Genomic DNA, 16,226 nt, shown 5'->3' on the forward strand with positions numbered 1-16,226 from the left:
TGCGAGGTACCGCGGCAACGGTCCTCAAGCCCGATTGTATCGTCGACTACAATCGGTATATGGGAGGAGTTGATCTCTCTGATCAAGTCCTCACGCCATATAATGCCATGCGCAAAACCCGGGCATGGTACAAAAAAGTTACGGTCTACATGGTGCAGGTTGCCATGTACAACTCTTTTGTACTATCCCGAAGCGCTGGCAGCACAGGGACATTCCTCCAATTCTATGAGGCAGTCCTCAAAGACCTGATCTTTTCGGACCGGGAAAGAGCAGGCCGGAGTACCTCGGGAACTGGAGGCGCCCGGATCGTCCCTGGCCAACACTTTCCAGGTGTGGTCCCCCATACTGGAAAGAAGGGACGAACCCAAAAAAGATGCAGAGTGTGTCACAAGAGGGGGATACGGAAGGACACCACCACTCAATGTGACACGTGCCCCGATCATCCGGGCCTCTGCGTTATCGATTGCTTCAGGGAGTATCACACTTCCATGGAGTACTAAATTTTTATAATCCCCAACAGTCCACTAGAGAACATAAAACACTATGGCTCTTAGACTTTGGAGACACAGAAACAATTTTTTTTCCCCAAAAAAATATTAGTTTTAGAGCAGGCATCCTCAAACTGCGGCCCTCCAGATGTTGTAAAACTATAACTCCCAGCATGCCCAGACAACCTACAGCCATCAGCAGGGCATGGTGGGAATTGTAGTTTTACAACATCTGGAGGGCCGCAGTTTTTAGGATGCCTGCTTAGTGTCTCCAAAGTCTGAGAGCCATACATATTGGGCATCGTCGCGTGCGTAAAAGTCGTCGCTATAAAAATAACATTTGACCAAACGCCTCGAATGAACGGTGTTAAAAATATAAAACAAAAACGGTGCCAAAACACCCATTTTTGGGCAAAATTTCAATTTGAATCCCTTTTGCCGGTAATAAAGCAAGGGTTAACAGCCAAACAAAACTCAATATTTATGGCCCTGATTCTGTAGTTTGCAGAAACACCCCATATGTGGTCGTAAATGGCTATATAGCCGCACGGCAGGGCATAGAACGAAGGGAACTCCATACGGTTTCTGGAAGGCAGATTTTGATGGACAGTTTTTTTTTTGACACCATGTCCCATTAGAAGCCCCCCCTGATGTAGCCCAGACTAGAAACTCCAAAAAAGTGACCCCATCTAAGAAACTACACCCCTCAAGGTATTCAAAAGTTACTTTACAAACTATGTTAACCCTTTAGGTGTTCCACAAAACTAAATAGCGAATGTAGAAATTATTTTAGAATTTAATTTTTTTGTTACATTGCCTCAAAAAAGAGTAATATAGAGCAACCAAAAATCATATTTACCCCTAAAATAGTCCCAAAACAACAACCACCTTATCCTGTAGTTTCCTAGATGGGGTCACTTTTATGGAGTTTCTACTCTAGGGGTGCATCAGGGGGCTTGAAAGGGTACATGGTGTAAATAAACCAGTCCAGCAAAATCTGCCTTCCAAAAACCATATGACGTTCCCCTCCTTCTATGTCCTGCCGTTTGGCCAAACAGTAGTTTACGACCACATATGGGGTGTTTCTGCAAACTACAGAATCAGGGCAACCCATTTTGAGTTTTGTTTGGCAGTTAACCCTTGTTTTACTCCTGGAAAAAATTGATTATATTGGAAAATTTTCCAAAAAATAGAAATTTCTAAATTGTTTCTCCATCTGCCATTAACTCTTGTGGAACACCTAAAGGGTTAACAAAGTTTGTAAACCAAGTTTTGAATACCTTGAGGGGTGTACTTTCTTAGATGGAGTCACTTTTTTGAAATTTCTATTCTAGGGGTGCAACAGGGGGCTTCAAATGGGACATGGTATAAACAAAACCAGTCCTGCAAAATCTGCCTTCCAAAACCCATATGGTGTTCCCCTCCTTCTATGTCCTCCCGTTTGGCCAAACAGTAGTTTACGACCACATATGGGGTGTTTCTGCAAACTACAGAATCAGGGCAACCCATTTTGAGTTTTGTTTGGCAGTTAACCCTTGTTTTACTCCTGGAAAAAATTGATTATATTGGAAAATTTTCCAAAAAATAGAAATTTCTAAATTGTTTCTCCATCTGCCATTAACTCTTGTGGAACACCTAAAGGGTTAACAAAGTTTGTAAACCCAGTTTTGAATACCTTGAGGGGTGTACTTTCTTAGATGGAGTCACTTTTTTGAAATTTCTATTCTAGGGGTGCAACAGGGGGCTTCAAATGGGACATGGTATAAACAAAACCAGTCCTGCAAAATCTGCCTTCCAAAACCCATATGGCGTTCCCCTCCTTCTATGTCCTCTCGTTTGGCCAAACAGTAGTTTACGACCACATATGGGGTGTTTCTGCAAACTACAGAATCAGGGCAACCCATTTTGAGTTTTGTTTGGCAGTTAACCCTTGTTTTACTCCTGGAAAAAATTGATTATATTGGAAAATTTTTCAAAAAATAGAAATTTCTAAATTGTTTCTCCATCTGCCATTAACTCTTGTGGAACACCTAAAGGGTTAACAAAGTTTGTAAACCCAGTTTTGAATACCTTGAGGGGTGTACTTTCTTAGATGGAGTCACTTTTTTGAAATTTCTATTCTAGGGGTGCAACAGGGGGCTTCAAATGGGACATGGTATAAACAAAACCAGTCCTGCAAAATCTGCCTTCCAAAACCCATATGGTGTTCCCCTCCTTCTATGTCCTCCCGTTTGGCCAAACAGTAGTTTACGACCACATATGGGGTGTTTCTGCAAACTACAGAATCAGGGCAACCCATTTTGAGTTTTGTTTGGCAGTTAACCCTTGTTTTACTCCTGGAAAAAATTGATTATATTGGAAAATTTTCCCAAAAATAGAAATTTCTAAATTGTTTCTCCATCTGCCATTAACTCTTGTGGAAGACCTAAAGGGTTAATAAAGTTTGAAAAAACAGTTTTGAATACCTTGAGGGGTGTAGTTTCTAGAATGGGGTCATTTTTGGGAGGTTTCTATTATCTAAGCCTCACAATATGACTGCAAACCTGAACTGGTCCATAAAAAGTGGGATTTTGAAGATTTCTGAAAAATTTCAAAATTTGCTTCTAAACTTCTAAGCCTTGTAACATCCCCAAAAAATAAAATATCATTCCCAAAATGCTACACACATGAAGTAGACATATGGGGAATGTAAAGCCATCACAATTTTTGGGGGTATTACTATGTATTACAGAAGTAGAGAAACTGAAACTTTGAAATTTGCTAATTTTTCAAAAAAAATTGTAAAAATTTTATTTTTTGGTGCAAAAAAATTAACTTTTTTGACCCAATTTTAGCAGTGTCATGAAGTACAATATGTGACGAAAAAACAATCTCAGAACGGCCTGGGTAAGTCAAAGCGTTTTAAAGTTATGAGCACTTAAAGGGACACTGGTCAGATTTGCAAAAAATGGCCAAGTCCTTAAGGTGAAATAGGGCTGAGTCCTTAAGGGGTTAATGGCACCATTCAATGATCCATATAATGCATTGCAAAACTGCAAATAAAATATATATGTGAGGTGAAAAATGTTTATTTTTACAGTGTTCACTATGCAATAACAATGACAGAACATCCTTAGGGCTCGTGCACACGAACGTATTTTCTTTCTGTGTCCGTTCCGTTTTTTTTGTGGACCGTATGCGGAACCATTCATTTCAATGGGTCCGCAAAAAAAAAAAAACTTAAGTTACTCCGTGTGCATTCAGTTTCTGTATGTCTGTATTTCCGTTCCGCAAAAAATAGAACAAGTCCTATTATTGTCCGCATTACGGACAAGGATAGTATTGTTCTATTAGGGGCCAACTGTTCCATTCCGCAATATACGGAATGCACACGGGTGTCATCCGTATTTTTTGGTGGATCCGTTTTTTGTGTGCACGAGGCCTTATTCTGAGGGTCAGTATAATCACGGCAATACCAAATTCATATAGTTTTTATTAAGATGCCTCAGTTGCTATTGATTGCGGCAACTAAGGAGTTAAATGACCAGGATGGGAGTTCTCTTGAGATCCTAGCCATAGCAAGCAGGTGCCAGCTGTATGACATAGTCAGCAACCTCCACGTTTGGAGCAGGTCCAGCTAGGGAGCCCACTCCAAATAGTGCTCTTACACCACAGAAATACTGCAAGATCCAGATGCTCAAAGGGGTTATCTCATGAAAATTATTTTTCACCTATTCACGGGATAAGTTATAGGTATCAGATTGCAGAGGGTTCAACTGCTGGGATCTCTTGCATCTTGAGTCCCCTCTCAGAATGGAGTGGTAAGTGCACATTTTGTCTGCCATGCCATTGACATCTATGAGCACTTTGTCCTGTCGCAGTGAATGGTGCGGTGGACAGACATGCCCACTACTGCTCCATTCAGAGAGACTTGCAGACGCCTCATTTTCGAGAATCGGAAATTTCACACCTATTCTGTGAACAGATAATTCATTTTCATGGGATAACCCCTTCAATATGTGATGAAAATGTTTTGATCTGTGTCCCTTTAAACAATGGCAACAAGCATTTTTTTAAAAAAAAAATTTAATCTAAAATGTTGGTTTTATTTTTTGCATTCCTAGATGAGATATTCAAAGGAAATGAAAATTACAGAATGCCCCATTAACCATTACATAATAACAGTATTCTCCAGCGTGTAAAATAGCTTTTCACACAGTCCGTTAAAGGGAACCTGTCACCGCGAAATCCGGTGTCTAAAAGCAGAAGGAGCTGAGCAGATTGAAATATCGTTTTTTGGGGGAAAATTCTATAAAACTTGTATACATGTAAATGTCTGCTATTTCTGACTTCAGTTGTACACGGAGGAGGTTTTATCTGTGACTGATAGAACTCCTTTTGTAAATGCAGACAGAAATAGAGATTTAAATGAATAAATTACTCATTTTGCTGAATCTTTTCCCATAAAACTATCAACCTGCTTAGCTCCTCCTGCTCTATAATGTGCTGTCTTCATATTAGGCTTCATGAACACGACAGTTGTTCTGGTCCACATCCGAGACGCAGTGTGCTGTCTGCATCCTTTGCTACGTTCCGAGGCACCGCAAAAAAAATATAGCATGTCCTATTCTTGTCCGTTTTGTGGAGAAGAATAGGCATGTCTACAATGCCTAATTGCGGAAGGCACACGGACGGCTTCCGTTTTTTGCGGATCCGCGGTTTGCGGACCGCAAAAACCGTCACGGTCGTGTGCATGTTTCCATAACACTGCATTTTGTGATGACAGGTCCTCTTCAAGTCTCTGCTCAGTTGTACACGAGGGACATTGTATCAGTATACACACACACAGAAGGTTATCAATCACTGATTATTGCTGAATGGGCCATACTGAGGTCAGAAAGATCTTCTGTCATAAAACTATACATCAATCTGCTCAGCTCTTTCTGCTCTATAACGCACTGCATTTTGTGACAGACTCTCTTTAAATACAGAAAACACGGTCAATCTATCTACAATGGTGTACCTTGAGTAATGATTCCCCCCTTCATGCTGTGTAACCTTCCACCATAGAATTGATGACCCAGGGACCATTCTCCCGGGTCACTAGTACAGAGGAATCGTTGACTGGCTAAATGGATCAGTCAGTGAAGGACAAAGGACAATGAAATTAAAGGGGGAAAAAAGTGTCCATTTTGTTCTCAATTTTTTTTACACAGATTAAAATAATGCAGTTGATTTTTACACAAAATCGCAAAGTTTGAAATCTGTAGCAAAATCTGCATATAACACATTTAACTTTTGCAGCGGTTTTGTGTGAAAATTGGCTGCATTATTTTAATCCATTAAAAAATTGAGAACAAAATGGATACTTTCTTTATTTTTTTCAATTTTTACTATCGTTGTTCTAAACAACAGAAGAATCATAAATGCCTAGAACAGTGATCATATAAACAAAACAAAAAAAGAGCATGTCCATTTTGCTCTCTTTTTTTAATGATTTGAAATAATGCGACCAATTTTCACACAAAACCGCTGCAAAAGTTGAATGTGTTATATGCAGATTTTGCTACAGATTTCAAACTTTGCGGTTTTGCAGAAAAACTGGTTGCATGGTTTCCAATGTGTTTAAAAACAAACCGTAAAATAGACACTTTTTTGGGGGTTATTTCACTGTTCTAAGCATTTATGCTTCTCTCGCCTTCACCGACTGATCCGTTTACGCTGATTCCAGACATACCTCTGTGTGCTTTTCTCCTTTTATATTGCACCTGAAAAAGATCTGCATATCAATATGCGATTGAGCATAAAAGAGCCCAAGGGGCAGTACGTGTCAACAACGGACCTCAGCCTCTCTCATTTGAACTGAGCCTCGTCCTCCCCACCTCCCTCTGCTCCTGGCGCTATCCGGCCAGCACTTGAAATCTCAAGCAGGTGCACATCACCCCTCTCTTTGCAATTAGGGTGGTTACGTTGGGAGTAGAGGGAGCCACCAAGCACAGCGGTGATGTGTGCCCCTTCAGCTCTTTTATGCTAATTTGCATATCTATATAAAGAGTTTTTTGGGGAACAATAAATATTAAGAAAAGCACACGAAGGTATGTCTGAGTTAGGATTTATGGGACTTACAGGACACCAGGAACAGTTTAAAACGGAAAGAGGTGGTGATAGACTCCGGGAACGTCTCCCTTCTGTGGAATCTGCCAGCACTGTACTGCTGTGATGTCCTTTCCCTTACTTGCCACTGTTTGTTTTCAGATCCGGACCTCACACAAATGGTCTAAATGTAAGACAGCAAGGAAGCGGTCTTACATTTAGACTGCCGCTGGATGCGCCAAAGTTATGAGGAGGCCAGTGTCTCTTCATAACTTCGGTGGATCCACCACCAGATATAGGGGTTATTAAGAACGGCGTCTGAAACTCTGGTCTTGATAGATCTCTGCTCTTTCTGAGTTCATTGTTCTGGGTAAGGTGTTATCAGCATTCCCTGTGTGAGTATATATAGATAGCTGCCAGCCACTAATATGGCCCCCGTGTACAACTGAGTGCAGAAAGAGAGGAGTTTTTAAATGTATAAACTACTTTTCTGAATGTTTTATTTTTTATTTTTTAAGCTATATCAATCTGCTCTATAACGTGGTGCTTGTGGATTGTACTACATTTCATGGTGACAGGTCCGCTTTAACTGACAGTGTGAAAAGCTATTTTACACACTGAAGAATACTGTTCTTTTACTCACTCACTTATATAGCGCTGACATATTCCACAGACAGACATTATCGTCAGGCGCTTTCCCCAATGGAGTTCCCCTATCAGTATATATTTTTCGTTTGGGAGGAAACCCACATAAGCACAAGGAGAACATAGAAACTACATGCAGATGTTGTCCTTGGTGAGATTCGAACCTAGGTCCCCAACCACTGTTATTATGTGATGGTTAATGAGGCTGGGGTATGTGTTGTGATCTTCGTTTTCCTTGAACTTATCATTTAGGAATGAAAACATACAAAACATTTTAGATATAAAAAATTGCTTCAAGCCATTCTGTAAAGGGACACTTCCACAAAACATTTAGATCACATATTAAAGTGGTTATCCCACGAAAATGACTTCTCCACAAGACGGGTGATAAATGTCAGCTTGCAGGGGGTTTGTCTGCTGGGACCCTGCGCAATCACAAGAACGAGGGGTCCCCTCTCTGAATGGGGCAGTAACGCTCAGGGCGCTCTACTCACTTCTATGGAGCGGATGTAGTCAGTGCTCACGGAATTAATAATGAAAGTAACAACAAGCACCAATTGACTAACATATTATCTATCAGCGCTCGTGATCTGCAAATAATCTGCCCTGGTAAAAGGACCCTTAGCTGACAGATCTATCATTGATCAATGCAATTAAAGGTGCGCATGTAAGTCCTACTGAAATGTAGTCCAGTGTCAATCTAGAATTACCAGTGCCTTAAGGGGGTTATCCAATTTCTCAACTCCCACATGTGCTGGGCCCCTCACAGGTAATATACTTAACCCTGCTCCCGGCGCCGTTCCTGGTCCCCACACCGCCGCTTCTCCCTGTACACGGATGAAACCATCCGGTGTCAGGAGCAGCCAATGTCAGGCGTCCCTAGTGTGTCACGCGCGATGCTAGGGAGAGTCGTCCCTGTCCCCCAGTGGCTGCTTCCCCCCCCCCCCCACAGGGAGCAGGGTAAGTATATTACCTGTGAGGGGCCCAGCACATGTGGGAGTTGAGAAATTGGATAACCCCCTTAAGGCACTGGTAATTCTACATTGACACTGGACTACATTTCAGTAGGACTTACATGCGCACTGTCCTTGGAGTTGGTATTATCACGGACTATCGTAAAACCTGCTTAAGCGCTGCCAAAACACAATTCTTATAATCTATAGTGGCATTTTATATTCAGTCAGTGATAAAACAAGCTAAAAATAGGAAATGTCTGCTCCATCTGGTCATGTGAAATATCATGGAAATTAAGTTTCCAAAACTGTGTCATGGAAAGTTGGAATTTCTTCCAGATGTGCGAGGTTCCTCTTCTTTCCCCCTCTTAACTAGAACTCTATTTCCAGAACGTGAGGAAACCTCTGTGCGGTAACCTGATATGTTCAATCAGCTAAGAACTAAACATGAACAGTTATTACAGCTGAAGATGGCAGAAAAATCTTTTACCTTTGGTGAACCGATGTTTACGTGTTGGAGAATTGCACATGAGCCTTTTCCTGATATACTCTTACTATCCAAACTTTCCCTTTCCACAAGGGGAAGCAATGCCAGCCATCATTACTCTACCCTGCTGACAGCAGTTATTGGGATTTCCTGTGTTGTATGCCCATGAAGTGCTCAGAAGGGCTTTGCATACGGTATCAGGACCCCCCCACCAAACACACTCATCTTCAAGCCCATTTAATTAAAGGGGTTATCCAATTTCTCAAAACACCCCCCACATGTGCCGGGCCCCTCATCGGTAATATACTTACCCTGCTTCCCGAACACGGTGCCTCTCCTGGTCCCCGCACCGCCGCTGCTGCTTCTCCCTGCACACAAATGAAAAACACCCGGTGTCGGGAAAGAGAGTAGCAGCCAATGGCAGGCAGAGAGACGGGGACGAGCCCACGATGCTAGGGAGGCTTGTCCCCGTCTGCCATTGGCTGCTCCCCCCCCTCCCAACACCGGATGTTTTTATCTGTGTACAGGGAGAAGCAGCAGCGGCGGTGTGGGGACCAGGAGCGGTGCTATATTACCTGTGAGGGGCCCAGCACATGTGGGCGGGGTTTTGAGAAATTGGATAACCCCTTCCACTGCCTAGCCTTCTACACAGCTACAAAATGAACATTAAGGCCAAGTTCAGATTTGCCCAATTTGTTGGTGAGAAATCTTCAAAACGAATACAGTACAATGCTTGTGAATGAGGTTTTACAAAGCCCCATTCAGCATACTCATACATATTGATGACATACCCTCAGGATTGGTCCCAAGATTAGGGCTGAGCTTCAGTGCCAAGACTAGAAGCTATAGAATGTATGGCGCTATGCTTTCTTTGAAAGCTATGAGGAGGACACGGCGCTCATGGGAGTGCTGCGTCCCACTCAAACAGGTGGTCGTGGAGGTACCGAGAGTGGTTCTCCTGAGGATCTCGGAGAACCACTTCAATTATAACAGTGTTACAGAGCTTTAAAAAAAAAAAAAAAAAAAAAAAAACTTTTGACATGTCATAATTACAGGTCGTTCACTAGGAGGAGGTGACGGAAGCACTCACATAGCATGCTCTCTCCTCGCTGCAGGTCTATGAGCCCATCTCACTTCTATCTCATGCAGTGAGGGGACAGAGTGAGCCATGTGAGCTCTTTTCTCTCATCTTTCTAGAGATTGGTGGGGGTCTCAGCACTCAGACCCCCGACGATACTTCTTCCAGGTCTTTCGGATTCTATAAGGGCTGTACCATCTTTCGTGCCCACTACAATAGACTAACTAGTCAGTATTAGCTTATAGGTCCAGGTTATACAGTAGACATTGACCTATTAGAACAAATCCGCTGTTTTGCAGCAGCCACCAGTGCTAGAACTATCTCAGAGAATGAAGTGTGTGGTGGCCATGTCTGGTTACCACGGCTCAGCTCCCTTTATATACATCCAGAAGAAAAGATGCTACATGACAATAGGTGACAATCTCCTGTTGGTCAGATGGCTGCACTGCATTTTCATTTTGCAGTTGGAATATATAAGACATATGAAGTACCACTAGATACTAGGAGTCTCTTGATTACAGTTAACACTGAATTATTACATCTTAACTCATTCTATAGTTGTAAGAAGAAAGAAAGAAAAAAAAAAAGAACCAAACCATACCTAAGACATTGCCTGCAGGTACTTCTTCCAGGTCTTTCAATTCACGGCCCATCAGAAGGTAAAGGCTATCCAGAGAGCAGCAAGCCATGTGCGGAATGGCAGAGATGTCAGCAGTGATGGGGCAATCAGATGGCAGCTGAAACAAGGACAGGTTTATATATTTTTATTATTGTTTTTTTTTTTTTTGGGGGGGGGGGATAGTAATCTGCTAAAAATGTAGCCAGTCACAAATAATTTACACCAGGGATGCCCAACCTGCGGCCCTCCAGCTGTTGCAGAACTACAACTTCCATCATGCCTGGACAGGGCATTTGGGAGTTGTAGTTTGGCAACAGCTGAAGGGCTGTAGGTTGGGCATCCCTGATTTACACCATTAAAAAAAATTCTGACAAGGATGCCTAGATAATAGCATAGTAACATAGTACATAAGGCCTAAAAAAGACATTTGTCCATCCAGTTCGGCCTGTCATCCTGCAAGTTCCGTTTCTTCCTTTGTGCCACGTTCAGAGGTGGCAGATTACTGTACAATACCTGTGCAAGGGGCTACTTAGAACCAAACCCATAAATTGAGGCACAAAATCCACTTGAAATTCAGGGCATGCCATGAGTTTTCAAGTCTGTGCATGTCCATTATGTTGCAGGATGGTTTTGGATCTCATCCTTTGCATTGCAAACTTGGGGAAAGTCTTGGTATACTGGCAACAGTGGTGGACTGGCCATAGATACTACAGGGAAACTTCCTGGTGAGCCGATGTCCAGGGGGCCAGCAGCCGTGATAAGTACTGAGTGGACTCTCCCCTCCTGATTCCTGAATTCAAGTGTATTGCCATCATAAGGCAACTAGAGTAGGAGGACAAAGTAGGACAGATGGGGCTGGCCACCACAGAAGGGCAGTTTTTGAGGTGGTATTTTGTGATGCACTTTGGTATTTGGCTATGCTGGGGTGATAAAATGTGGCACTATACACACTGCACCTGCCATCTTGGTAGTTTAGTGTAGGGGCACTGTGTATGAACACAGGAGACATCACATGGAGGTGATTTGCCTGATATCAATCTGTGGCCATCTTATGGGGGAGGTCCTCTGTGTGGCCAGAACAGGGGGGCCTAGCTTATGAAATATAGCAAACAGCACCGAATATCAACAAAGGCTATATCAGCACTTCCCGTATAGTCATCTTACACAAACTTTGGTCACAAGTAGCAAGAAAGGTGCCAACCCCTTTAAGATGAGCTACCGTTTTTAGATGTGCACACAACATTGAGAGAAATATCTGCCTTCCTAGCATTATGCCTCATTTCAATATGTAAAAAGCAGTTGCAAGCCAATTATGCATTCCATCAGCCCCATGCTGACTTCCCTAATAGATACAATTACTATAACAACAGAATCTTTGAGTGAGGCCGGTCTCATAGCTAACCCTCCGAACTTATCTCCTGGGCACAGAGCCGTCAGCAGACCTGGTAATGTGAAAATCCTGCCACCGCTGAAATCATAGTAGGTAATGGATTTAGTCAACTCTAGCGCACAACCTTCTGTTAAAACATGCACAGCAATCTCACAACAGATGGTGTCCATTACACACTGGATCAAATTATTTTTCCTCCTTCTCAAAGAATGCCAAGCAGAAACGAATGCCATCATGCCTAGCCATATTTATAGGTATACTTAAGTGCTGAAAAAAAGGAAGGGGCACCATAAATATGCATGTGCCAACACGTTCTAAAAAGTGCAAAAAAATAAAAAATAAAAATATAAGCAGTTAAATAGAGATAATGGGTCCGCAATCCAGAAGGTGAGGTGGGGAACGTAGGCACAGAACCCCACGGAGTGCGGTGCAGACGGATCACTGACCCATGCAAGCTGAATGGTTCTGGATCAGTCTGCATTAGCCACATGGATGGTGCCCATGTATGGAACGGAACGGCCGGGCAACAACCCTGTGCATGAGGCCTTAGATGGAATAACCCGCATTTTACAGATGCAGTCACACACTATTTAGTTTATATTGCTCGTCACTCAACCTGGCCATATGTTTTCAATGAGACTGGAAGTGGACAAGCAATATTTCTAGGAATGTTCTTTCAAAGAAAGATTGTTCATGGGTAAAAGATCATTCCTAAGAATTCAAACACTCCCGAATTTTCCAGTCTGCCACTGGTTGGCCTTGTTATATTACATCTGACAAAAGTTTGTTATGGTTGAGGTCGTCCATTTTAATCAACTTTAGCCTAAACCCTTTAACACATCTAAAAAAATTAAGCATAATGGAGGAAAAAAATTGCATATAAGAAAATAACCAACAATAGCCAACATAGCAGTTTGGATAACAACCCCACCGCCCCACCGGGTCCTGTACAGGATATTAAACAAGGCTAAACCCAGGCTGAACATTACTATTATCTGAAGTCCCTTGGGCCCACCAGAGGAAATAAATCTGAGGGCCTACCCTCTGAGTCTGCTTTATCAGGGGTCCATTAACCCTGCATGTAACCCAGTGAGGTTAGGTCAGGTTTTGATAGGTAATCTTTACTGATCAATATATCACTAAGGGAGTGTGAAAAACATAAATGAAAATACTTGCCTTCCTACACTAAAATATAACTTTTATTTGTATACTTTTAAAAAAAGACCTAAATACCCCTCATATAATAAAATAAGTGAAAAACACAAATACTCAAAAGATGAACAGGATGTCACGAGGCAGGACTCAAATGGTCTTTCTTACTCACAGTTTGATGAAAAGGTGGGTCTTAATAGTCTCGATCACATAACCAGGGATGTGGGACATACATTACTGTCCCTGAGACTCACCCTGCCTACAGGCAGAGCACCCACCCTGAAAGGGGCGCCTCCAACTTTCGGTGGCTAAACCCTGACTGGTTCCTTTGTACACCCTACAGACAAAGAATGATGTACCAAAAAATGGAGAAATCAAAGTCTCGATGCTGCATTTCCCCAGCAAATCAACTGGTTCTTCAAGGGACAAATGGTGCATATAACAGGCAACAAAAAGTGAAAGCAGCCCTATAGTGTTGGCTGCCAGTCAGAAGGTCTGACAACTATAGGGCTGCTTTCACTTTTTGCTGCCTGTTATCTGAACCATTTGTCCCCTAAAGAACCAGTTGATTTACTGGGGAAACGCACCATCTGAAAACGTATGTAACTGTATGTAATTTAAAAATGTTGTCTAGCCGCAGGGCTACTCAATAAAATGTATCTGTATAGCTCCACCTGCTGTTTGTCCTTTTTCTTATTTTTCTGTCCACCTCGCTGAGGTGGACACGCATACTCAGTTCCATCCTTCAACTGCCACCTGAGCTGTGATAGGGAGAGAGCTGCAGCAGAAAGGACATGCCCCCGAGATGTGAGCTTGATATTAATTTAGCAGAACAATTGGAACAATTAATGGGGATATCTATGGATCCATGTGAGGTGCAGGGCTGGTTCTAGGTTTGATAGAGAGAGAATGTTGTGTACTATATGATGTGTGATGTCACTTTTTTCCCCACTTGTGAGGCATACAAAACAACATACATGCGGAATGGAGACAGAACTGATGCATTCTGAGCGGATCCTTTTCCATTAAGAATGCATTAGGGCAAAACTGATCCGTTTTGAATCGCTTGTCACAATCGGAAAGCCAAAACGCCAGTGTTAAAGTAGGACAAAATAAAAATCAATACAGAGGAAGACAGAAAAAAACTGAACCTTTGTGGTGGGGCTGTCAGCAGGAGTCGGATGCAGGTAAGTATTGGTAAAACAATACTATTTATTTACAATTGACGTGTTTCAGGGGTGGAGGGCCCCCTTCGTGAGGACAATATATATATATATATTGTCAGGGGGCCCTAAAACGTGTCGACTGTAAATAAATAGTATTGTTTTACCGATACTTACCTGCATCCGACTCTTGCTGACAGCACCACCACAAAGGTTCCGTTTTTTCTGTCTTCCTCTGTGCGGACTATCTCATCCCGACGAATGCTCTCACAGCACAGGCTAGAACCTACGCACCCCGTACGCTGATCGGGAAAATCAGCAAGGCTACATATAGATGTTGTGACTTCTCACAACATATTCTGGTAAGAGTCACTTACTATTAATCTAATTATTTGAATGAAACACCACCACACATGAGGCGCTGCCACCTGTCTGTCTTTTATCTCTGCATGAAAATAAAAATCAATGAAGCCTGAGAAATGGTAGACAAAGGGCATCTCACCCCAGTTCTATCATACAAAATTAACAGTCACATTTGTAAAGAGCTGGTTTTTGGAAAAAAAAATACTGTAAGCATCCAATGTTCTCCTTCTGTTAACCATATGGCAACTCTGCAGTTACAAGTCTGCATTAATTACACGAACAAAAAAAAAATGAAGGCCTCAGGTTCCAGTGAGCTGTCCCTTTCCTCGGGCCCTCTCTCCTCTAGTGATAGCACAAAGAACGTCCGCCCTGTGGTCACCAGCGCTTTGTATGAGAGTTTAATCAAGAAGATGAAGGTCTGCCCGGTTGTACGTTCATCAGAAATAAATAGACCGGCTCTTTGTGTTATCGTAGGAACATATGCTTGCTGGGGAGCGCTTGGACTGACATCGCCCCCTCTTATAGACAGCACAGATGACAATAAGAACAAACACGATTTTAAATGAAGCAGTTCTGCTAAAAGCAATGTCTGTCTCGCTTCACGTTCAATAATCCGGCGGGGGAACATTTTTGAGAGCAAAATGTTATGTTTTTTTTTTAATATGGCCAGAAGGCAAGGTATAGTATAGGATACATAAACTATTTGTGGATCTCTCGAATTGGCGGCTGCGGATACTAAGCTGGTGGCACTGAGGGGGCAGCTGGTGGCACTGGGGGGCAGCTAATTGCACTGGGGTGGGAAAGAGCTGAAGGCACTGGGGGGAACGAGCTGAAGGCACTGGGGGGGGACGAGCTGATGGCACTGGGGGGGAACGAGCTGATGGCACTGGGGGGGAACGAGCTGATGGCACTGGGGGGGAACGAGCTGATGGCACTGGGGGGGAACGAGCTGATGGCACTGGGGGGAACGAGCTGATGGCACTGGGGGGGGAACGAGCTGATGGCACTGGGGGGGAACGAGCTGATGGCACTGGGGGGAACGAGCTGATGGCACTGGGGGGAACGAGCTGATGGCACTGGGGGGAACGAGCTGATGGCACTGGGGGGAACGAGCTGATGGCACTGGGGGGAACGAGCTGATGGCACTGGGGGGAACGAGCTGATGGCACTGGGGGAACGAGCTGATGGCACTGGGGGGAACGAGCTGATGGCACTGGGGGGAACGAGCTGATGGCACTGGGGGGAACGAGCTGATGGCACTGGGGGGAACGAGCTGATGGCACTGGGGGGAACGAGCTGATGCACTTGGGCTGATGGCACTGGGGGGAATGAGCTGATGCACTTGGGCTGATGGCACTGGGGGGAATGAGCTGATGCACTTGGGCTGATGGCACTGGGGGGGAACGAGCTGATGCACTTGGGCTGATCGCACGGGGGGGGGGGGAAGGGTGTTGGGGACTGATGACAGGGGGTCTGATGAGTTTTCATAAAGGAAAACGGTCTATTAATTCATTTTTTTCTTATTAGATTACTCTATTAATCATAAAAAATAATCCATAAAATACTCTATTTCTAAAATAATAGTTTACTGCAGCCCTATACTGCACTGCTGTATGTGCTATATAATATGCATACTGCAGAGCTGTGTGTACATCTGTATAATATCATGATTTGGGGGGTACTATCTCACCTTGCAGAGAGCGCCTTTAAGAGGAAGCTTGAAAGCCATACATGCTCTTCTGGAATTCTGGGAAGAAGTGATGCAAATGAGCTCTTAAAGGGGTTGACTTATCTCATACAATGGGGGCATATCGCT

General features: G+C 43.3%; 1 protein-coding gene across 3 annotated transcripts in view; it reads right to left on the reverse strand.

Moving 5' to 3' along the window:
• EFL1 (elongation factor like GTPase 1) overlaps nt 1-16,226 on the reverse strand; it is a 277,476-nt gene that overhangs the window by 142,220 nt on the left and 119,030 nt on the right. For all 3 annotated transcript variants that reach the window (XM_044279571.1, XM_044279570.1, XM_044279572.1), the window contains exon 15: nt 10,325-10,460. In XM_044279571.1, coding sequence (XP_044135506.1) covers nt 10,325-10,460 — 136 coding nt within the window. The remainder of the gene's footprint in view (nt 1-10,324; nt 10,461-16,226) is intronic.

Source organism: Bufo gargarizans, chromosome 2, assembly GCF_014858855.1.
Source record: "Bufo gargarizans isolate SCDJY-AF-19 chromosome 2, ASM1485885v1, whole genome shotgun sequence".
NCBI classification, from domain to species: Eukaryota; Metazoa; Chordata; class Amphibia; order Anura; family Bufonidae; genus Bufo; species Bufo gargarizans.